The sequence below is a fragment of the Salvelinus alpinus genome, unplaced genomic scaffold (genome assembly GCF_045679555.1).
Source record: "Salvelinus alpinus unplaced genomic scaffold, SLU_Salpinus.1 scaffold_40, whole genome shotgun sequence".
Lineage (NCBI taxonomy): Eukaryota > Metazoa > Chordata > Actinopteri > Salmoniformes > Salmonidae > Salvelinus > Salvelinus alpinus.
The window spans coordinates 566,339-591,059 of record NW_027255981.1 but is presented as its reverse complement, the minus strand read 5'-3'; the positions used below and the strand labels follow the sequence as shown (position 1 = coordinate 591,059).

At 43.1% G+C, this 24,721-nt stretch overlaps 1 protein-coding gene across 1 annotated transcript in view; it reads right to left on the bottom strand.

Moving 5' to 3' along the window:
- Positions 1-8,051, bottom strand: part of LOC139567035 (EGF-containing fibulin-like extracellular matrix protein 1) — a 31,494-nt gene extending 23,443 nt beyond the window's left edge. The window contains exons 1-2 of the mRNA XM_071388451.1: positions 7,898-8,051; positions 5,448-5,538 (exon numbers count right to left, since the gene is read on the bottom strand). Of these exons, the coding sequence (XP_071244552.1) occupies positions 5,448-5,528 (81 nt within the window). The 5' untranslated portion in view covers positions 5,529-5,538; positions 7,898-8,051. The remainder of the gene's footprint in view (positions 1-5,447; positions 5,539-7,897) is intronic.
- Positions 8,052-24,721: the final 16,670 nt, after the last annotated feature.

Here is a 24,721-nt window from a genome sequence, read left to right as displayed (position 1 = left end):
TCCAAAACACAACCCAACCAAGCTGCACTGCTTCTTGACACAATGACCATCCAACCCGGAAGCAAGCCGCAAAAATGTGTTGGAGGAAACACCGTACACCTGGCGACCTGGTCAGCGTGCACTGCGCCCGGCCCGCCACAGGAGTCGCTAGTGCGCGATGAGACAAGGATATCCCTGCCGGCCAAACTATGCCCTAACCCGGACGACACTGGGCCAATTGTGCGCCGCCCCATGGGCCTCCCGGTCGCAGCCGGCTGGACTTGAACCCAGAATCTCTAGTGGCACAGCCTTAGACCACTGTGCCACTCGGGAGGCCCCTTACCTTAATTTAACTAGGCAAGTCAGTTAAGAACAAATTCTTATTTACAATGGCGGCCTACACCGGCCAAACCTGGATGACGCTGGGCCAATTGTTAGCTGCCCTATGGAACTCCCAATCATGGCTGGTTGTGATACAGCCTGAATCTAACTGCGCATTCACATTCTCTCAAGATGCTGAAAGAAAGAAATAATATTTCTCCACTCCGGTTCCTGAGTAAAAAATTTGCCTACAGTTGGTGTATCATTTCACTGGAAAAAATCCTTAATTCTGCAGGAATTAATATTAAGGTTATAGACCTACAGTCAGATTTAATTTATTCCATCCAGTAGGCTACAGTAGGCTATTGTTTTCTCTTTATTCAACCAGGACCCGCCCTTCATCCACACAATATTGCATGACCCTAAACCTGCCTTCACCGCAATATCTGCGGGGACTGCGTGTTATGAGTTAGCCCACGCATCACTGGCGCATGGTGCTCATGTTCGGAATGGCTGTTAGTCAAAACCCATACAGAGCTGTGAAGTGGAGACCCTGAGATCTGATGTCATGTATAGCATGTTCAAATAAAATTTTATTGTTCACGTACACATGGTTAGCAGATGTTATTGCGAGTGAAGTGAAATGCTTATGCTTCTAAATCCAACAGTACAGCAGTATCTAACAGGTAATATCTAGCAATTCCACAACAACCCTAATATCTAACAAATTCCACAACAAAACCTAATAACACAATCTAGTAAAGGAATGGGATAAGAATATATAAGTACAAAATATATGGATGAGCAGTGACAGAGCGGGAAGATTCAATAAATAGTAAAGAATAGATAGTGAAGAATACAGTATACATTATATACATATGAGATGAGCAATGCGAGATATGTAAACATTCTTAAAGTGGCATTATTAAAGTGACTAGTGTTCCATTTATTAAAGTGGCCAATGATATCAAGTCTGTAAGTAGGCAACCGCCTCTCTGTGCTAGTGGTGGCTGTTTGACAATCTAATGGCCTTGAGATTGAAAAACAGCTTCTATCTCTCTGTCCCAGAATTGCGACTCCACTTTGTCTCTATATTGACAGTTTGCTTGTTTGATTGCCTTACGGAGGGAATAACTATTCGGCCATATTTCCAGTCGCCTTGCCATGATTAAATGCGGTGGTACATGCTCTCAATTTTGCGCAAATGCTGCCATCAATTCACAGTTTCTGGTTAGGGAAGGTTTTAATAGACACAGTGGGTACAACATCTCCTATACACTTCCTTATAAACTCGCTCACCGAGTCAGCATATACGTCAATGTTATTATCTGAGGCTACCGGGAACATATCCCAGTCCACGTGATCAAAGCACGTGATCAAAGCATCTTGAAGCTTGGAATCCGATTGGGCAGACCAGGGTCGGATAGACCTAAGCACGGGCACGTCCTGTTTTAGTTTCTGCCTATAGGAGGGGAGCAACAAGATGGAGTCATGGTTAGATTTGCCAAAAAGAGGGCGGGGGAGGGCCTTCTATGCATCGCAGAAGTTAGAGTAGCAATATTCGAGCGTGTTACTCTCTAGTGTACAGCAATCGATATGCTGATAGAATTTAGGTAGCCTTTTTCTCAAATTAGCTTTGTTAAAATCCACAGCTACAATAAATGCACCCTCAGGATATATTGTTTCCAGTTTGCATAAAGTCCAGTGAACTTGATGGCCTTCTTGGTATCCGCTTGCGGGGGGATGTACACGGCTGTGACGGATAACCAAGGAGAGTTCTCTTGGGAGATAATACGGTCGACATTTGATTGTGAGGAATTCTAGGTCAAGTGAATAAAAGGACTTGAGTTCCTGTATGTTGTTACAATTACACCATAAGTCGTTAATCATGAAACATACGAAACAAATTAGAAGGACATTCAATTGAAGACTAACTAGACAACCTATAACAAAAAAAACAAATAAGTTATATTGGTATAGTCAAATAGATATGGAGTGTTTGGAAATGTGTGCGGTAACACTGGAAGAAGTGCATGATCCTATTGCCAGCATACGCAACTACTGTAATATAGAAAACAATAGCCACTATTTACCCCAAATCGCCCTTCTTCTTACCAGAGAGATGTTTATTCCTGTCAGCGTGATGCACTGAAAATCCCGTTGGCTGTATGGACTGCGACGGCATGTTCCCAGCTAGCCATGTTTCCGTAAAACAGAGTATGTTACAATCCCTGATATCTCTTTGGAAAGCAACTCTTGCCCTGATTTCGTCAACTTTGTTAACTAGGGACTGGACATTAGCGAGTAATATACTCGGAAGCGGTGGGTGGTGTGCGCGCATCCGAAGCCTCACTAGAAGACCGCTCCGGCGCCCTCTCCTCTGGCAGCAATGTTTTGGGTCGGGCTCTGGAATCAGTTCAAATGCCCTGGGAGGTGCAGACAAAGGATCCGCTTTGGGAAAGTTGTATTCCTGGTCGTAGTGCTGGTTGTGCTGGTAAGTTGACGTGTCTCTGATATCCAATAGTTCTTCCCGGTTGTATGTAATAACACTTAAGGTTTTCTGGGCTAACAATGTAAGAAATAATACATTTAAAAAAAATACTGCACAGTTTCCTAAGGACTAGAAGCGAAGCTGCCATCTCTATCGGCGCCATCTGTGGCTGTACAGTAATGTTGAAAAGTTACTGTACAGCCACTGTTCAAATTTACACTCTTGTCAGTGTCCAAATATGCCATTTCCAACCCGTATACAAGTACGAGTGTAAAGGGCTACCTAAAGTTACTTTGAAAAAGTAGTTCACTACATTTATACTACCTCGTGAAAAAAATTATCATAATGTAAATCTGAAATGTCATAGACTACAAATTGCAAGAACAGATCACGTTGGAGTCATATCTTAACAGAATGTTTAATTTAGTCTATAAAACACAAAAACTATGTTTCAAGTGAGAATTGGGCAGGTTTGATGCCCAAAAAATAAAATAAATGATTGCCTACTTCACCCATAATTTATAACATTTTTGCAAACAAAGTATTATGTAGTTCCAGTAGTTAGCTGCACCACTACCTGGCAAAAAGTTATTAACTACCTAGATTTGAATTTATCTCAACTACCACCAAGCTACTGGAAAATGTAGTTGAATTACAAGTTGAACTATGCTGAACAAAAAGATAAATGTAACATGTAAAGTGTTGGTCCCATGTTTCATGAGCTGAAATAAAAGATCCCAGAAATGTTCCATGTGCACAAAAACGTATTTCTCTCAAATTGTTCACAAATTTCTTTACATCCCTGTTAGTGAGCATTTCTCCTTTGCAAGATAATTAATCCACCTGACAGGCGTGGCATATCAAGAAGCTGATTAAGCACAATCATTACACAGGTGCACCTTGTGCTGAGGAGAATAAAAGGCCACTAAAATGTGCAGTTTTTCCACACAACACAATGCCACAGATTTTGTTTTGAGGAAGCATGCAATTGGCATGCTGACTGCAGGAATGTCCACCAGAGCTATTGCCAGAAAATGTTATGGTAATTTCTCTACCATAAGCCGTTTTAGAGAATTTGGCAGTTCATCCAATCGGCATCACAATCGCAGACCACGTGTAACCACACCAGCCCAGGACCTCCACACCAGCCCAGGACCGACTTCTTAACCTGCGGGATCGTCTGAGACCAGCCACCTAGACAGCTGATGAAACTGTCGGTTTGCACAACAGAAGAATTTCTGCACAAACTGTCAGAATCCGTCTCAGGGAAGCTCATCTTCCTGCTCCTCGTCCTCACCAGGATCTTGACCTGACTGCAGTTCGGTGTCATAACCAACTTCAGTGGGCAAATGCTCACCTTCGATGGCCACCGGCATGCTGGAGAAGTGTGCTCTTCACGGCTGAAGCCCGGTATCAACTGTACCAGGCAGATGGCGTCATATGGGCGAGCGGTTTGCTGATGTCAACATTGTGAACAGAATGCCCCATGGTGGCAGTGGGGTTATGGTATGGGCAGGAATAAGCTACGGACAACAAACACAATTGCATTTTATCGATGGCAATTTGAATGCACAGAGATACTGTGATGAGATCCCGAGGCCCATTGTTGTGCCATTCATACGCTGCCATCACGTCATGTTTCAGAATGATATTGCAAGGATCTGTACACAATTCTTGAAAGTTGAAAATGGCCCAGTTCTTCCATGGCCTGCAAACTCACCAGACATGTCACCCACCCATTGAGCATGTTTGGGATGCTCTCAAATAAAATCAAATCTATTGGTCACATACACATATTTAGCAGATGTTATTGAGGGTGTTTGTGCTTCTGTTCCTAGCTCCAACAGTGCAGTAGTATCTAACACTTCACAACAATACACAAATCTAAAAGTAAAAGAATGGAATGAAGAAATACATTAATATTAGGACGATCAATGTCGGAGTGGCTCTGGATCGATGTGTATGACAGCGTGTCCCAGTTCCCGCCAATATCCAGCAACTTTGCACAGCCATTGAAGTGGAGTGGGAGAACATTCAACAGGCCACAATCAACATGAAGATGTGTCGCACTGCATGAGGCAAATGGTGGTCACACCAGATACTGACTGGTTTTCTGATCCATGTCCCTACCTTTTTTTAAGGTGTCTGTGACCAACATAATCATATCTGTAGTCCCAGTCATGTGAAATCCATAGATTAGGGCCTAATGAATTTATTTAAACTGACTGATTTCCTTACATGAACTGTAGCTCAGTAAAATCGTTGAAATTGTTACATGTTGCGTTTATATTTTTGTTCAGTGTACATATAGTTCACTACTCCCTAACACTGCATTAAATGTTGTTAATACAGAAAGTAACCAAAAATCGGAACTAATTTGTATAGTCATATGTTGCAGGAAACAATAGATGTTCGCTACAAGCTTTCTAGAATTGTTTTCCAGAAGTTCACAAGTCACTGCAAATTTGACGCCAGTTTGCCACAAAACTGAAAATTTGAGCTTGGCACAAACTTGCGGAAAATTTACCAAAGAGTTGCCACAACTGTTGAACAGAAGCCTGTTTTCTTCGGTAAGAAGCTGCGTCTTTTAGTGCCATTTTTTTTTGCAGCATGCACTGCAGTGTATGCATGTGGAGGTTGCGAGAGTGGCACTTGCCGTGTATAAGATGGGTTCCTCAGCCTCCTGCGAGACGGCCATGTTGACGACAACACTCAAGCACAAGTAAATCCGTAGCATTGTGACGTCCCTGCGACATTGAGAAAAAGATTGAGTGAGAAAATGAGTTTTTCAAGTAAGTGTCCTTGTGAACATGTTGAGTCTCAGAATGTTCCAAAAAATGTCTGTATACATTGGCAAAATGGTTGCAGAATACATCTAATTTGGTCCAGTTTTCTTTATGTTTCCCAAATGGTAGTCAACAACCTTCCTGTGACATTCCCATGGCCAGTACTCACTCACTCCAGTTTTCTAACACGTGCTGAGGAAGGCACTAAGTTGAGATCTGTGTCAGCATGATTCTCAAATTCATAGCTCTGTCCGTTTTATGTTATATTATCATGAAATGATATAAGATATGATTATATGCTGATTATAACATTATATGGTGCATACATTATAATTGGCATTACTATTTGAAAATTGGCATTATGACCTGTATAGCAAAAAACGTCCTTAATGAAGAATTCAGCACATTCTATTACTATTTAACTATTTCCCTAAGCTGGATAGAGCAACATCCCCTTTGCACGATGTTCCTTCATTGAAAACAGTAAATGCTTGAAAAATCATGTTCAATTTCCAGGGCATGACCTGTGGCAAACTTACAGTACTACCACAATGCCTAACGCTCAAGGAGCTGATGCTGGCATATCGATATTGCGTATCCAGTGTCTGAAAAAGTAGGTACTGTATCTTTTAAGGTTGTCCCAAATAGTGGGTCAGCTGGGACGCAGACACTAGTAAATCATACAACTATGACTCTGCCATTCTCCTCCGTAATTACAACAGTGAACTTGACTACAGAATAATTGGCTACATTTACATTTACATTTAAGTCATTTAGCAGACGCTCTTATCCAGAGCGACTTACAAATTGGTGCATTCACCTTATGATATCCAGTGGAACAACCACTTTACAATAGTGCATCTAACTCTTTTAAGGGGGGGGGGGGGGGTTAGAAGGATTACTTTATCCTATCCTAGGTATTCCTTAAAGAGGTGGGGTTTCAGGTGTCTCCGGAAGGTGGTGATTGACTCCGCTGACCTGGCGTCGTGAGGGAGTTTGTTCCACCATTGGGGTGCCAGAGCAGCGAACAGTTTTGACTGGGCTGAGCGGGAACTGTACTTCCTCAGAGGTAGGGAGGCGAGCAGGCCAGAGGTGGATGGCTACCAGTGTGTGTGTGTGTGTGTGTGTGTGTGTGCGTGCGTGTGTGTGCTTGCATGCGTGCAGAGTGAAAACCAATTGTAAAGCGTCTTTATTGCACCATCAGTTGGTGTATGTTGTTAAGAAAAATAATTACATCAGGAGAGTAATTGTTAGGCAAGTACAAACATCTCCATTGGGAGCACAGCCTGGTCTCATAGACTAGATGTAACATAGTAAAAGTAAATCCTGGACACCCAATTTAGTATGATATGTTCCATTTGGTATGGTTACATAAGACAGAAGGTTACTTAAGGGAAAATCAAAAGGAGGGAGGGTGGTTGCTTGGGTGTATAACAATGTGAACATCTAGCAACCAAAAAGGTTGCATGTTTGAATCTCATCGAAGACAACTTTAGCATTTTTGCTAATTACTTACTACTTTTTTACCTAATTGGCAACAACTTGGCATGTTAGCTAATCCTTCCTCTAACCCTGGACATCCACAAATTAAGACATACCATAAGATATATAAATGGAGTACCACAAATGTACGTACAGAATTATACGAAATGCTCTGAGACTAGGTTGCAGCATTCACTTTTTTATTGGCAAAGGTTCAAATCCCCCTCCAGCTACCTTCTGAATCACCCTATCAGTTTCATGTTTTCTCTGAAAGTACATCCCCATTCCGCGTTTAGCTCTTGTAAATAATGTAAGTACTTTAAAGTTCAATAAATCATGATATCCTATTGGTGTCGTATTTAGCGTTATCAACATAGCATATGTTAACACTAATCGCCCCACGTAGTAACGTTTGAGTTACAAGATAAACCACAGTTGGCTATCTAGTATCTAGCCTATCTGCCCAGGGACTACAGATGCAAACTTCCATACTGGCTAAATCTGGCACATTAAATGTTAGTTAATGTGCATTGTCCCTGACAAATAAATAAATTGGCTTAGAATAGCACTGTCAATTTCGAGATGGTGCGAATGTCTGATGCAGCGATTATAAACAAAACACATTTCCGATTATAACAATGATGCAATATATACAAAAATCATATATTGGATTTATAATAAATTATTTAACGTCGCTTGAACAATGCGCATTCAATTCAACAGATCAAATGTAGATTAGTATCATAATGGCATGCAACCTAATTTGGAGTAGTGCAAAATGTAACGTTAGACTATGCAATGTACGGTTTCATTTGCATTCGATAGGGTTGCATTTTACCTGTGAAATTACTTTTTAGTTGGGTGTGTATCAATATTCAATTGATTATTTTCCTCCGGAGGGTCCCGTCAGAAGTGATGGTGAATCTGAAGAAGCAACTTCTCCCTGAAATCAGTAAACGTATGTACAAATTACCAGGGTATCACAGGGTAACAAAAGGATCGGGAGGTGGTGCTATCTTTACAGGTTACATCCGCGTCAAAGGTTTTTGTCTCTTTAACATTGCAAAGTAATTTCTACTGTATCTAATAAAAAGCATTGCGCCCCCTCTACCGGAGATGTGAAAATATTGAGGCAGGTAAATGTAATAGGACAACTTGGCACTGCCAGTGTGCCAGAATGTTTTTGTTCCAATGTAATTGTTAATGTAAACCCAGTTTGGAGGGTTCAGAGAGTGTAGCGTCAACTATATGACGAACTATATGACGTCTAAGACCAGACAGAGGCAGCATACAGGAGCTCTATAAATCGTAACTTTAATCTTGACAGGCAACTACCATCTCAATTAGTTCAGATGACAGACAGGATTTTATAGTCACCGGTCAGGCATTACTAATCAATGATGAACATCCAATTTTCAACCTAACATTGACAACACAGGGAAAATCTCAGTTGGATACTCCTGATGTCCGCTCTCCTCATTTCCTTCTCAAAACCCCATTGGAGAAGGTCAGAGGGGACAATTGAGTATCTTCCGTTTTCACGCTTCCTCTGACAGCCTCTGCCTGTAAGATTTACATTGATTTAAATGAATGAAGTAACCCTTGATTTATAGGCCTAAGACTAGTGTTAGGTTTGAAGGAGACATGACCACAGATGTCATAGCAAACTGTATTCTTTTAATTATAACTTCAACTGAACAATACAGAACGTTGGGGGGCTTAACGTATCCCCAGGGTCAGAGACACCAACTAGAGATGTGACAACTATGGAATTTTGGGTCACAATTAATTGTCATGCAAATGAACACAGTTGTAAGTTTTGGTTAAAAAAAAAAGAGCTTATGTATGAAATATATATTTTTTATTTGCTACAAAATACCTAATGATTGCAGCTTTTGGTGACTCCCCGTCTCAAAAACCATTGTAAAGTACTTCAGTAAAAATACTTTAAAGTACTAAAGTCGTTTTTTGTGGTATCTGTACTTTACTTTTTAGATTTGACAACTTTTACTTTACATTCCTAAAGAAAAGAATGTACTTTATACTGCGTACATTTTCCCTGACATCCAAAAGTACCGGTTACATTTCGAATGGTTAGCAGAACAGGAAAATGGTCCAAATCACGCACGTATCAAGACAACATCCCTGGCCATCCTTGCTGACTCTGACCTGGCAGATGCACTAAACACACATGCTTCATTTGTAAATGATCTCCGAGTGTTGGAGTGTGGCCCTGGCTATCTGTAAATGTACCAAAAAAATAACAATAAAATGGTGCTGTATGGTTTGCTTAATATAAGGAATTTTAAATAGTTTATACTTTTTATACTTATGTATATTTGAGAAATTACATTTACTTTTGATACTTAAGTATATTTAAAACCAAATTACTCAAGTAGTATTTTACTGGGTGACTTTCACTTGAGTCATTTTCTATGAAGGTACAGTATCTTTACAGTCACTGACAATGACCAAAACGAAAAAGGTGGGAGTTCTAGGAGGGGTTCTGAAAGACACTCATGGGGGAGTCCACTGAAAGTTGACTAGCAACAACAACTGGGCCCTTAAAGACACCCACCATGAGTGCCCACTGAATATGCCCAAGAAGAGGCAAACAAAATAAAACCCACGGCAAACTTAAAGACAGGAGGCAAACCAAAAAGCAGAGCAAAATGAAAACAGGGAAGATCAGATAAAGGATTGGTTTTTAGAAATCAAAATAGGGAGCGCCAACTAAAGGTGTTAACCCTCCACATCTTTCAAGCCAACTGGAGCACTGGGCCAGCCGCTCTTAAAGATCACCTGTGCCAACATAGGTGAAACACCTTCTGACTAACGAGATGACAAGCAGGCAAAGGTGTAACACATACTGACTAACGAGGTGACACCACACGGTGCGCCCAACATGCTAATGTCCAACCTCGAAATATAAATGATAAAACCAAAGCCTGTAAGCTTGTAACAAACCACTGTCAAAAACAAATATTTATACATTACACAAGTATATGATAGTTGTGCTCGCTCTAACTGTAAAAAAAACTGTGTTAAAAGAGCAACAGCATCTGAGTACTTTTCATCATAGTCAAGTGTCCCGAACATCCAGCACGGTTGTGTGAGCTTCAAAAGACTAAATCCATCGAGTCCATGGAAGCGGGGACTCACCAGACAGAGCGAGAAAGAGAGAGGGTGGTGTTAGGGGACAATACAGCCATAGTCGCCAATTGTTTGGTTTGAAAGATAGATGCAACCACAGATGTCAGAGCTAACTGCACAATTTTAATCAGAACGTCAACTGAACATTAGAGAACATGGGGGTATTTGGTATTTTATTAGGATCACCATTAGTTGTTGCAAAAGTAGCAGCTTCTCTTCCTGGGGTCCACACAAAACATGAAACATTACATAGTATAGAACATTAATAAACAAGAACAGCTCCAGTGCGGAACTACATGAAACATTTTTAAAGGCACACGTAGCCTACATATTAATACATACACACAAACTATCTAGGTCAAATAGGGGAGAGGCGTTGTGCCGTGAGGTGTTGCTTTATCTGTTTTTTGAAACCAGGTTTGCTCTTTATTTGAGCAATATGAGATTCCATGCAATAATGGCTCTATATAATACTGTACGCTTTCTTGAATTTGTTCTAGATTTGGGGACTGTGAAGAGAACCCTGGTGGCGTGTGGTGTACGTGTCTGTGTTAAAGCTGTGTGTAAGTTGACTATGCAAACTATTTGGGATTTTCAAAACATTGTTTCTTATAAAAAGAAGTGATGCGGTCAGTCTCTCCTCAATTCTTAGCCAGGAGAGACTGGCATGCATGGCAACCCCAGTACCAGACACTGTAACAACATCTTGCATGACTGTCCTACTGTATGTGCTGTACAGACATAGCCACTAGGCCTATAACCACAGACCTAAGGCCTAAGACTGACGGTCGAGATCCACTGATCCGCACTGAACAGGATAGGGGTGAGGAAGCCATTAATTTTTAATGGAAGGAAGTGAAATGGGAGGGTAGGACCATTGGGCGATGTGAGCATGGGCGAGGGAGCGTGAACAAGGTGGGACCTAAGTTGGGGAAAGGAGTTGTTGTTGCCAATCTTCACATTGAGTTTATATAGGGCATAACATTATTATTATTATTATCCCTTTTTTCTCCCCAATTTCGTGGTAGGCGAAGGTCGAGAGCCATGCGTCCTCCAAAACACAACCCAACCAAGCCGCATTGCTTCTTGACACAATGCCCATCCAACCCGGAAGCCAGCTGCACCAATGTGTCAGAGGAAACACCATACTGGTCAGCGTGCACTGCGCCCGGCCCACCACAGGAGTCGCTAGTGCACGATGAGACAAGGATATCCCTGCCGGCCAAACCCTCCCTAACCCGGATAACGCTGGGCCAATTGTGCACCGCCCCATGGGCCTCCCGGTCGAGGCCGTCTGTGACAGAGCCTGGGCTCGAACCCAGAATCTTTGGTGACACAGCTAGCACTGCGATGCAGTGCCTTAGACCACTGCGCCACCCGGGAGGCCCCTAGGGCATAACATATTTCAAACTTAAACACTAGAATATAAGGCATTTCACATTCAGGATTAATTTATATGCAAAGAGTTGGGGGAGAAACATCCGAAATCCCAACAGACAATCCAGGAGAGAGAGAGGGAGATGCAGGATGTGAGACAGGCTGTGGACTCACTGAAGCTAAGTGTTGGTGTCATCTATGTAAATTATTTACATATTCACATTTCCAAGCTGTCTGGGATCCAGGTAAGAGCTGAGTGAATGGGCTGGTTGAAACGGACCCCCTCCTCTGTGTGTGTGTGTGTCCTTACAGCACTCTGCACTTGCAGCAGTGGAAGACAGTGAGAGGATCTTCACTGAGCTCATGCACTCCATTGAGATAAGGCGCTCTGATGTGAAGGAGCTGATCAGAGCCCAGGAAAGGTCTGAAGTGAGTTGAGTTGAAAGAGCAACTGGAGCAGGAGTTTGCTGACGTGAGGAGGAGAGATGCTGACATGGAGAAGCTCTCAAACGCAGAAGATCAAATCCATTTCCTCCAGGTGACATCCATAAATTAGGTGCCCCCCAAAAATAATGTCTATCTTTGACTAGACTTATTTCTCAGTGGAATGAGCTTGATCTAAAGTAAAGTTTGTCTTTCACAATATATTCTACCCATTTGCCTCTCTGTAGAGTTTCCAGTCTCTTGGTGTCTCTACTGGATCTGAGGCCTGTCTATCCATAGATCTCATTACATTTTTGGGGAAGAAACGGAAAGATCGGCTACAGGACAAACATTTTTACATTTTAGTCATTTAGCAGACACTCTTTTCCAAAACGGCTATGGTTAAGTGCCTTGCTCAAGTGCATATCAACAGATTTTTCACCTAGTTGGCTCGGGGATTCGAACCAATTACTGGCCCAACTCTCTTAACCACTAGGCTACCTGTCGCTCTACAGTGCCTAGTGAAGGTCTATACACCCAGTGAAAGTCTACACATCCCTTGCAGTCTTCTGATTTTGCTGCCTTAACATTACATTTAAAAAGGGATTAAACTGGATTCTGCCCCACAGATCTAAAAAACCCACTCCACATTTTCAAAGTGAAAGAAAATGTCTAAATTAAAAATGTTAAAAAATAAATAAATTAAGATAAATTAAGATGTCTTGTAAGCCTTCACACCCCAGAGTTAATACTTGGCGGAAGCACCTTTGGCAGCCATTACAGCTGTGAATCATTTCGAATATGATTCTACCAACTTTGCACAACTTACATGCTGACCACACTGCTCGCGTCGCGTGCGCGAGCATTGCAAGATAAATGTACACATACATGTTATTCAATCATTGCACCCATACTGCACCCATACTGCTCGCGCGCATCAATAAAGTCTGGGACTTATTTCCATTGTGGTCCTCTTGAGACAAGATGGCTAGACAAGATCAAACACAGTATGGCAGTGAAATAATAAAACAAAAACATAAAAGAAGAACATCTATCTCATCATTCCAGTTACATCATAGGGGTTATTCATATGGGCACAGAGGACATCAAACATATTTTTACTTTATTTTTAAGCTGTCCAGAGAGGACATTGTTTTTATAGGCAGAGGCAACTCATTCCATTCTGAGGCTCCAGTATACAAAGTACCTTTCCCAGCATTACTCCTGAACCTGTATAAGCACACATCAGCAACACCTGATCTGGTGCTGTGATTGTGTGCATCCCTAACACGAGGAAAGTAATCACTTAAATAGCTGGGCGCAGGACCATAATACTCCTGTAAACCAAACCTAGTCTAATCTGGGACATCCTAGCCTCAACAGGCAGCCAGTTTAGTTCCTGAAAGCAGCTCCTGCCTATGTTAGTACGTGGACTCACCTTCAAAACTACCCCGATCAACTTATTCTGGGCTATCTGGAGCTTCCCCTTCATAAATTTAGATAAGCCCCCAAACCAGGAAGTACTAACACAGTCCAAATGGAATTGAATGAGGGCAGTAGTTAGCACTTTCATGGTCCTTATCAAGCAGCGTGGACTTTCTAGCCAAAAACGTAATCCTGGCATTAACCTTCCCTAGCACTTTATTGGCCATGCTCACACCTCCCAAGCTTCCATCAAGGATACATCCCAAGTAGCTAACAGAGGTTTTAGTAGTCAGAACCTCACCCCCTAATTCCACTCTGATTTCAGACAACCTACACAATTTAGATGTGGATCCAAAAAGAATTGCTTCAGTTTTCCCTAAGTGCAGAGATAACGTATTATCTCCAAGCCATTTGCTAATGTTAGTAAGCTCTGTGCTAAGTATGCTCTCCAACATAGTTTTACTTTTGTGAGACACCAGAAGTGTAGAGTCCGCATAAAGAAAAAGATGGCAAGAACAAGCATCTTTCATATCATTAATATACAATAAAAACAACAGAGGCTCAAGCACGCTCCCCTGCGGAACGCCACAACTCATTGGTTTTGCCTGAGACAGTGAACCATTAACCGCTACGACTTGCTCCCTTCCTGATAAATTGGACTTTACCCAGCCTAGAGGGATACTGCTTAACCCCAGTGCCTCCAGTTTGGAGATTAGGAGACAGTGGTTAACTGTATCAAAGGCCTTTTGTAGGTCAAGCAGTACCATTCCACACAGATTTCCCTCATCAATCTTTCCTGATGAAGTCAGTCAAGTAAAGTAGACATGAATCAGTGGAGTATGTTTTTCTAAAACCCGACTGAAAATCATACATTAGACCCTGTTTGTTAACATATTCATACATTTGCTCATGTACAATTCTCTCCAGGATCTTTGATGTTACACAGAGGATAGATACAGGCTATAATTCCCAGGGTCAGACTTTATTCCCTTCTTATACAAAGGTATAACTTTAGCTTGTTTCATGTCCCTGGGAAAGGTGCCTTGTTCAAGAGAGAGATTAACAATATGGTAATACAAGGGCCAATTTGCTCAGCAGAATCTATTAGAAACCTTGCAGGAATATTATCCAGGCCTGTGGCTTTGGAGCATTTAAGCTCTGCCAGCATACTGACTATTTTGGCTGTTGCTACCTTTGCAAATGAAAAAGAGTTTGGCTGAACCCCTAACTCTACATAATACTTATTGACTTGGTTGTTTCCATACAAACCAGAACTGGTGGGCAGCTTGCTAACCAGCTTGCTGGCGACAGAAGTAAAAAAAATAGTTTGAATTCATTGGCAACCTCTGCCTTTTCATATACCATCTCCCCTTTGATGTTCAGTCCAATACTGTTTAGTTTGTTTTTGGTAGTACTACTACAGCCTAGTTCCTTAAATTATTTCCAAAGCTTTTTAGGGTCATTTTTGTTTTCAATTATTTTCTTAGCAATGTAACCCCTCTTAGCTTCATCCGTCCTGCTCTGTGCTTCATTTCTGTGATGTTTATATAGGACAAAATCATGCTGCTCTTGAGAGTTCTTAAATTTAGTTAAAGCCTTATTCCTTGCTTGGATAGATTCTAGAATCTCATGATTAAACCAAGGGCTAGATCTCTGCTTTACCCTGACCCGTCTAATGGGAGCCATCACATTCACCACATCAAGGAATCTACATTTAAAGGCTTCCCAGGCACTGTCTACCCTTACACTATCTAGCACAGGTGACCAGTCAATTTTACCCACTTCCTCCCTAAACTTTTCTACACAGTATTTTTTGAGTCCTCTGATTCTAACGGTTTTGTGACACTTAAATATATCTTTAAAAATCCTCCTTGTGCAAAATGTAATAAAATGATCACTGATTCCATAGACTATTACTCCACTCTGCGATATTCTAGATTTATCAGACACCAATATTAAGTCAATTGTACTTTGCACTGTTTCACATATCCTGGTGGGATCTTTTATAATTTGGGTCAAAGCAAGTGATCTACAAAAGTGCATAAATACATTGTGGGTTGGGCTATTCTTTTTGCAGACATCAGTATTGAAATCCCCTAACAAAATTATTTCCTTCAACAGCGAATCATTACAGTTTGACAACACAATTTCAAGATCTTCATAGAATGCATTCTGCTTGGGCGGTCTATAACACTCCCCCAACAAAATCGGCTTGGTTTTGGCAAGGCAGATATCAAATCAAATCAAATGTATTTATATAGCCCTTCGTACATCAGCTGATATCTCAAAGTGCTGTACAGAAACCCAGCCTAAAACCCCAAACAGCAAGCAATGCAGGTGTAGAAGATATCCAGCCAGACAATCTCCAGATCAGCGTTTAAATCTGATCTGACGTTAAAAGCAATGTCTGATCTTACAAACGCACATATTCCCCCACCGTTCCGATTGCGATCCTTCCTGACAACAGAGTAATTACTTATCTCAATTTCTGAGTCACAAACAGATGAATCCAACCATGTCTCAGTAAAACATAAAAAACCCACCTCTGATTTGCAAACCAACAGGCGTATCTCATCTATCTTCGGTAGTAGGCTTAGGAAAGACCTCAGACCGCATTTTGTTACTTTACAACCTTATTCTAAAATTGATTGAATTGTTTTTCCCACTCATCAATCTACACACAATACCCCATAATGACAAAGCAAAAACAGGTTTTTAGAATCTTTTGTAAATGTATAAAAAAAAAAAAAAAAAAACATTTACATAACTATTCATACCCTTTACTCAGTACTTTGTTGAAGCATCTTTTGCAGCAATTACAGCCTTGAGTCTTCTTGGGTATGACACTACAAGCTTGGCACACCTGTATTTGAAGAGTTTCTCCCATATTTCTCTGCAGATCCTCTCAAGCTCTGTCAGGTTGGATGGGGAGCGTCGCTGCACAGCTATTTTCAGGTCTCTCCAGAGATGTTCGATCTGGTTCAAGTCCGGGCTCTGGCTGGGACACACAGGTTTTCATCAAGGGTCTCCCTGTACTTTGCTCCGTTCATCTTCCCCTCGATCTCGACTAGTCTTCCAGTCCCTACAGCTGAACAACTTCCCCACAGCATGATGCTGCCACCATCATACTTCACCGTAGGGATGGTGCCAGGTTTCCTCCAGACGTGACGCTTGGCATTCAGGCCAAAGAGTTCAATCTTGGTTTCATCAGTGTCACGCTCGTCGAAAGGTATGGACCAAGGCGCAGCGTGGTGAGCGTACCTTTTAGTTTATTTATAATGTCGCCAACAAAACAAGAAATAACAAATCAACGTAAAGCTATGTAGTGCTAGCAGGCCACTACACATAGACAACTACCCACAATCACAGGTGGGAAAAAGGGCTGCCTAAGTATGATTCCCAATCAGAGACAGCGATAGACAGCTGTCCCTGATTGAGAACCATACCCGGCCAAAACATAGAAATACAAAACATAGAAATAAAGAAACTAGAATGCCCACCCTAGTCACACCCTGGCCTAACCACGGCGGCGGCTCCGGTGCGGGACGTAGACCCCGCTCCACCTCTGGCTCCCCCCACTTTGGTGGCGCCTCTGGTGTGGGGACCCTCGTCGCCAACCCCCGACTGGGGACCCTCGCCGCAGGCCCCGGACTGGGGACCCTCGCCGCTGGCCCCGGACTGGGGATCCTCGCTGCAGGCCCCGGACTGGGGACCCTTGCCGCAGGCCCCGGACTGGGGACCCTCGCCTCGGGCCCCGGACTGGGGACCGTCGCCGGAGGCTCCGGACCGGGGACCGTCGCTGGAGGCTCCGTACTGGAGACCGTCTTTGGAGGCTCCGGACTGGCCCGTGGAGCAGGCACAGGATGAACCGGGTTGTGGGGGAGCACTGGAGATCTGGTGCTTCTCCTTGGCACCACTCCTCTTGGCTGAATGCCCACTTTAGCCCGGCACGTACGGAGCGCAGGCATAGGACGAACCGGGCTGTCACAACACACCGGAGACACAGGGCTGTTGAGGCGCCCTGGAGGTCTGGAGTGTAGAGCTGGCACAAGACGTGCAGGGCTGGGGAGGCGCACAGGAGGCCTGGTGCGTGGGGCTGGCACAGTCTTCGCCAGACGGCTAGCACGCACCTCAGGACGAGTATGGAGAGCTGACTCAGGTGACATTAACCTGAGGACACGCTCCGTAGGGCGAATGTCGTGACTCATGCAACAACACAGCAGCTCTCTCCTAACTCTCTCCTCCAATCTCCCCATCAACTCCTTAAATGTCTCTGCTTCACTCCCCTCCAAGTTCACCTTCTTCTCCCCGACTGGCTCTGGTTCCAAACTCGGCTCCGCCAACCGTCCCGTGTGCCCCTGGCCACGCTGCTTGGTCCTTTGGTGGTGGGTAGTTCTTTTTTTTTTTTTTTTTTTTTTTAAATTTTTATCCCCTTTTCTCCCCAATTTTCGTGGTATCCAATCGCTAGTAATTACTATCTTGTCTCATCGCTACAACTCCCGTACGGGCTCGGGAGAGACGAAGGTCGAGCCATGCGTCCTCCGAAGCACAACCCAACCTAGCCGCACTGCTTCTTAACACAGCGCGCCTCCAACCCGGAAGCCAGCCTCACCAATGTGTCGGAGGAAACACCGTGCACCCGCCCCCCTCGGTTAGCGCGCACTGCGCCCGGTCCGCCACAGGAGTCGCTGGAGCGCGATGAGACAAGGATATCCCTACCGGCCAAACCCTCCCTAACCCGGACGACGCTAAGCCAATTGTGCGTCGCCCCACGGACCTCCCGGTCGCGGCCGGCTGCGACAGAGCCTGGGCGCGAACCCAGAGACTCTGGTGGCACAGCTAGCACTGCGATGCAGTGCCTTAGACCACTGCGCCACCCGGGAGGCCCACTGGTGGGTAGTTCTGTCAGGAACGTCTTCAGGGAAATGACCGGACCAGGGCGCAGCGTGGTGAGCTTACATTTTAGTTTATTTAATAATGTCGCCAACAAAACAGAAATAACAAACGAACGTAAAGCTACGTAGTGCTCGCAGGGCACTATACATAGACAACTACCCACAATCACAGGTGGGAAAAAGGGCTGCCTGAGTATGATTCCCAATCAGAGACAACGATAGACAGCTGTCCCTGATTGAGAACCATACCCGGCCAAAACATAGAAATACAAAACATAGAAATAAAGAAACTAGAATGCCCACCCTAGTCACACCCTGACCTAACCAAAATAGAGAATAAAAGCCTCTCTATGGCCAGGGTGTGACAATCAGACCAAAGAATCTTGTTTTGCATAAATCTGAGAGTCCTTAAGGTGCCTTTTGGCAAACTCCAAGAGGGCTGTCATGTGCCTTTTACTGAGGAGTGGCTTCTGTCTGGCCACTCTACCATAAAGGCCTGATTGGTGGAGTGCGGCAGAGATGGTTGTCCTTCTGGAAGGTTCTCCCATCTCCACAGAGGAACTCTGGAGCTCTGTCAGAGTAACCATCGGGTTCTTGGTCTCCTCCTTGTCCAAGGCCCTTCTCCCCCGAATGCTCAGTTTGGCCGGGCGGCCAGCTCTAGGAAGTCTTGGTGGTTCCAAACTTCTTCCATTTAAGATTAATGGAGGCCACTGTGTTCTTGGGGATCTTCAATGCTGCTGACATTTTTTGGTACCCTTCCCCAGATCTGTGCCTCGACACAATCCTGTCCCGGAGCTCTACGGACAAATTCCTTCGACCTCATGGCTTGGTTTTTGCTCTGACATGCACTATCAACTGTGGGACCTTATATAAACAGGTGTGCCTTTCCAAATCATGTCCAATCAACTGAATTTACAACAGGTGGACTCCAATCATGTTGTAGAAACATCTCAATGATGATCAATGGAAACAGGATGCACCTGAGATCAATTTTGAGTCTCATAGCAAAGGGTCTGAATACTTATGTGAATATGTATTTCTGTTTTAAATATTTTTTCTACATTTGCAAAATAAAAAATAAAAAACTGTTTTCACTTTGTCATTTATGGGGTTTTGTGTGTAGATTTTCATAGGACAAAAATAATTGTGCAAAGTGCAAAAATGACCATACACGCAATCATATTCTGGCCAGGTTTATTTAATTTGAGACAATTCTTTAACCATGTACATTATAAGATGAGTCGGTCTGTCACCATAGTGACTGAAGTTCAGATGGAAACACCCTGTTGAGAGGAGTTTTTTGAATGTGAGTAAATTGAGGCCCGCATTCATTTTCAATCTCTTTATTTCTCCTCCTCTTAGACTCTTGCCAGCTGACATTGTATCCCAATACACTAAATTCATTTGTGTCTGTCTGCAGGGTACAAAAAAGTGGCCACGAATTTTCCTATTCGTACCATCCAGTCAGACTTATCAAACACTTTCAGGTACTGTGTTAGAGAGGGTCTGTCTGGTGCATGCGTCTACTGGGAGGTAGAGTGGAGTGGGCAATCCGCTAATATAGCAGTGTCAAATGAAGAGATCGGGAAAGGAGGTGATCAGCATTGTTCTGGGATGAATGATCAGTGCTGGATGATATACGGCTCCCCTCCTCTCTACACTTGTTTCTTCCACAATAATAGAGAATGCACTCATATCAATGTTCCTCGCTCCTCTGGAGCAGGAGTTTACCTGAGCCACAGTGCAGGAACTCTGTCCTTCTACAGCATCTCGGACACAATGACCCTCCTCCACAAATTCCAGACCACATTCACTCAGCCCCTATATCCTGGGTTATGGTTTGATTCAGCATCATTTGTGAGGATAGTAATACCTATTCAGTGATAAAGCTAGTGTCTGGTATCAATCAATCAATCAATCAAGTTTATTTTATATAGCCCTTCGTACATCAGCTAATATCTCGAAGTGCTGTACAGAAACCCAGCCTAAAACCCCAAACAGCAAGCAATGCAGGTGTAGAAGCACCAATGCATTGTCAGACTTATCAAACACTTTCAGGTACTGTGTAGAGAGGGTCTGTCTGGTGCCTGCGTCTACTGGGAGGTAGAGAAGTATCAATGCATTGTGAGCTTTACTTAGAGGCCTTGTAGCTATAAGAGATCAACTGTTTTACCTTAGTTAGGCTACATGTTTGCACATGCCACACACATACACCATAATCCAAAATGAAGGACCTATTATTGTAAAGAATTTATGGATAGCTTCACATAATGTTTTAAAAAGTAGTTGCTCTCATGGAATGTTCGATATACAGAAATCAGACAGGATTTGCCTGTGAAAATGTAATGCACTTACTCCATAGATGGTATTGATTGAGTGTGTCGATTCCTGTCTTTGTTTAAAAAAATTCATAATATGAAAATATAGATACTTTCATATTGTGACTGGCAGGTGGCGCCCTTGTCATTGATTATGGTATTACAGTTGTCAATTCTGTCTTGAAGTCGATTGTCATGTTTGCAGCAATTTTCATCTGAACTAACACATCTGAATCACAGGAGATTGGTGGCACCTTAATTGGGGAGGACAGCTCGTGGTAATGCCTGGAGCAGAATTAGTGGAATGGTATGAAATACAACTTGGGTTCCTGAGTGGCGCAGCGGTCTAAGGCACAGCACCTCAATGCTAGAGGCGTCACTACAGACACCCTGGTTTGAATCCAAGCCGTATCACATCCAGCAGTGATTGGGAGTCCCATAGGGTGGCACACAATTGGTCAAGCATTGTGCAAATAAACATTTGTTTCTAACTGACTTGCCTAGTTAAATAAAGGTTACACACACACACATGATTTCCATGTGTTTGATGCCATTCCATTTGCTCTGTTCCGGCCATTATTATGAGCCTTCCTCCCCTCAGCAGCCTCCTGTGGTCTGAATAGCCATGAGGAAATTTACTTGAGGTACAGCATGCTACACTTCTAAAACATCCTTTAATAGCGTCATCATTCTGCATTGCACACCACACATTTAACCCAAATCAATGATGGACTTATAAAAAAAATACAATCACTTATATATGTCAAACCATTCATAACAAGCATTCTCTTCCACACAAATTCTAACCAAAGGAACAACGACACAGCTTTATTCTATCCCTTAAATATCTCAAAGTACCTGCTGTCCTAATCTTTGCCTTCACAAAACATTGGTAACACTTTATAATAATTATCACGAATAAGCACTAATAAACTATTTATAAACAATTACACATTTATTTGTAAACATTTGTAAATGTGAATAAGCCTTAATAAAGGCTCGTGATGCTCAATTACAGTATTTTAAATGATTGAATTAAAAAATAATAATTACTGTGCAACATACATGGAAAAAACGAGAAAATCATAGTTTAAAAGAGCGACACACTGTGTGGTGTTTCTTTCAATGCTGAAGGCAATGCATCAAGAACTGGTGGCCCATCGACATCATCCAATCAGTTCCTGATGCAGTATCATCAACATCAAGAAGCTCTGCATTCAGTCATGGACACCGGGGTTCCATTCGGGCACAAAAAGAACCAACTGCAAGTGGGGCAAATGAGGGAGTTAGTACATGTTTTAAAACAAGATTAGGAGAGGAAATGGACGAGTTATGGAGAAAAAGAGACACGCCACTTCATTGGATAGCCCCCATAGTTGCTCTATAGTGGCTCAAACTATCAACTGCAGCTTTGTTGATATGCCACGACCTGCCAGTTTTGGGGTTAGATTTAGCGTTACGGTTAGGTATAGAATTGGAATTATGAGACCTTATATTGATAGTATTTTATATATATATATATATTTATTTATTTACCTGGGATGGAAAGGGAGGTTGGGACTGGGTAGGTGGGGGCGAGGGACTGAGCTGTTCTTTGTAAAAAAATATATATAGGTATCAATGTTGCAATTGCAAATTTGAAACCTGTAAATAAAAAAATAAACAAAAAATTTGAGTTATGGATGTGGTTAGTGGATAGTTAAACAATTTGTTGATAGTTTGTTCAGCATCTGTAAACCATCGGTAGTGGACTTTCCCACGTTAAGTGCTAACACCAGTGACAATTTTGAAGGCAGGACCCTGGTGCGGCAGGTCATCTCTATTGACGCCTTGGAGACTGGGCGCCTCTCCAAAAGCTTGTTCCAGCCAGGGACCTACTGTACTGGACCTTTACAGTGGTGCAGGAGAGGCAAACAGGTGCGTTTAGCAGAACCCCAGTAGCCACTGTGAGAGGAAACACTGAACTGCTCACAGTTGCCAGCTGAGATTAGGCCAAATCACAGCAACTCATCGGACGTCTGATCAAGTTGGACTTTGATCTATTCCGTGGAGGTGTAGGAGACTTGTCTGACTGTTTATATTCACCGGGAGATTCTCATTTGGGCAAAAGACTGTCCTCTCTCCTCCGTGAGCCGGAAACCGATAAGTGGTTGAGTTGTCGAGGAGAGTATCAGTTAGTTAGTAGGCAAACGGAGGAGTGTCCTTGCCTCCTCGATAGCCTCCTCCCTCAGACGAAGCACAAGAGTTTCCTACCTGAGTGCTTCGTGGAAGAGTTATGGGATCTGCCACGCCCCCTTTGAATCTGCTGTTTACTTGGGAGGAGAAAAGGAGGCACATATTTAAAAACGATATGCAACTTATCCCTTTATCTATAAAATGTCTAGGACAACTAGCTAAATGTCTTTTTACTACTTTACACATTTGATTTGGGATTCCACCCCTGTAAACATAATTTGCATGATGACCTGCAAGTAAAGAAGGATGGTCTCATTACATACAAGTGCATTTGTTTCCACATTTCCTCTCCTCCCCTTCTCTCATCGGTTACTTTTAACTTTTTTCAAAAGGAGGCGAGGAGAGGTCTGAGGAGTTGAGAAAACCAAAAAGAATCTCCCATAGGCTCCAACATGGGCTCCTGAGACGGAAACAGCGGTTGCACTTACCAGCCATTTCTGCCTGGCTCGAGTTACAATGATATTTGTGTGAGGTACACATGATGTGTAAGTGGTGTTCATCCATCCCATGATTGACATGTCTATTTTTCACCAAAATTATTGCAGATGTATACTGTACATAAATCTTAGTTAGGATAAGACAGATACAGTTGAAGTCGGAAGTTTACATACACTTAGGTTGGAGTCATTAAGACTCGTTTTTCAACCACTCCACAAATTTCTGGTTAACAAACTAAAGTTTTGGCAAGTCGGTTAGGACATCTACTTTGTGCATGACACAAGTAATTTTTTCCAACAATTGTTTATAGACAGATTATTTCACTTATAATTCACTGTATCACAATTCCAGTGGGTTAGAAGTTTACATACACTAAGTTGACTGTGCCTTTAAACAGCTTGGAAAATTCCAGAAAATGATGTCATGGCTTTAGAAGCTTCTGCTAGGCTAATTTAAATAATTTAAGTCAATTGGAGGTGTACCTGTGGATGTATTTCAAGGCCTTCTGTCACGTTCCTGACCTGTTTTCCCTTGTTTTTGTATTTGTTTAGTATGGTCAGGGCGTGAGTTGGGGTGGGCATTCTATGTTGTGTGTCTAGTTTGTCTGTTTCTGTGTTCAGCCTAATATGGTTCTCAATCAGAGGCAGCTGTCAATCGTTGTCCCTGATTGAGAATCATATATAGGTGGCTTGTTTTGTGTTGGGGATTGTGGGTGGTTGTTTCCTGTCTCTGTGTTTGTGTTCCGCACCAGATAGGACTGTCTCGGTTTTCACGTTTGTTGTTTTGTATTGTTGTAAGTGTTCACAGTTCGTTAAAATAAACATGTTGAACACTAACTGCGCTGCATTTTGGTCCTCTCCTTCATCCCAGGAAGAAAGCCGTTACAGAACCACCCACCTAACCCGGACCAAGCAGCAGCAGCAGGAGAGGCTGCACTATTTAGAGGAATGGACATGGGAGGACGAATTAGACGGCAAAGGACCCTGGGCAGAGCCAGGGGAATATCGCCGCCCCAAAGAAGAGCTGGAGGCAGCGAAGGCGGAGAGGCGCTATTATTAGGCGCTAGCACGGCAGAGCGGCTGGAGGCCCGAGAGGCAGCCCCAAAAATTTATTGGGGGGGGGGGACACGGGGAGTGTGGCAGAGTCAGGAGTCAGACCTGAGCCAACTCCCCCTGCTTACCGTAAGGAGCCGGTCAGGGCGGAATTGGAGGTGAGCGACGCAGAGACAGTGAAGGAGTTAATGGGGAAATTGGAGGAGAGAGTTATGAGGGAGGTGCTGGTTTGGTGCATGAGGCACGACATCCGCCCGACTGAACGTGTCGGGGAGTTGATGTCACCGGGAACAGCTCTCCATACTCGTCCTGAGGTGCGTGCTAGCCGTCTGGTTAAGACTGTGCC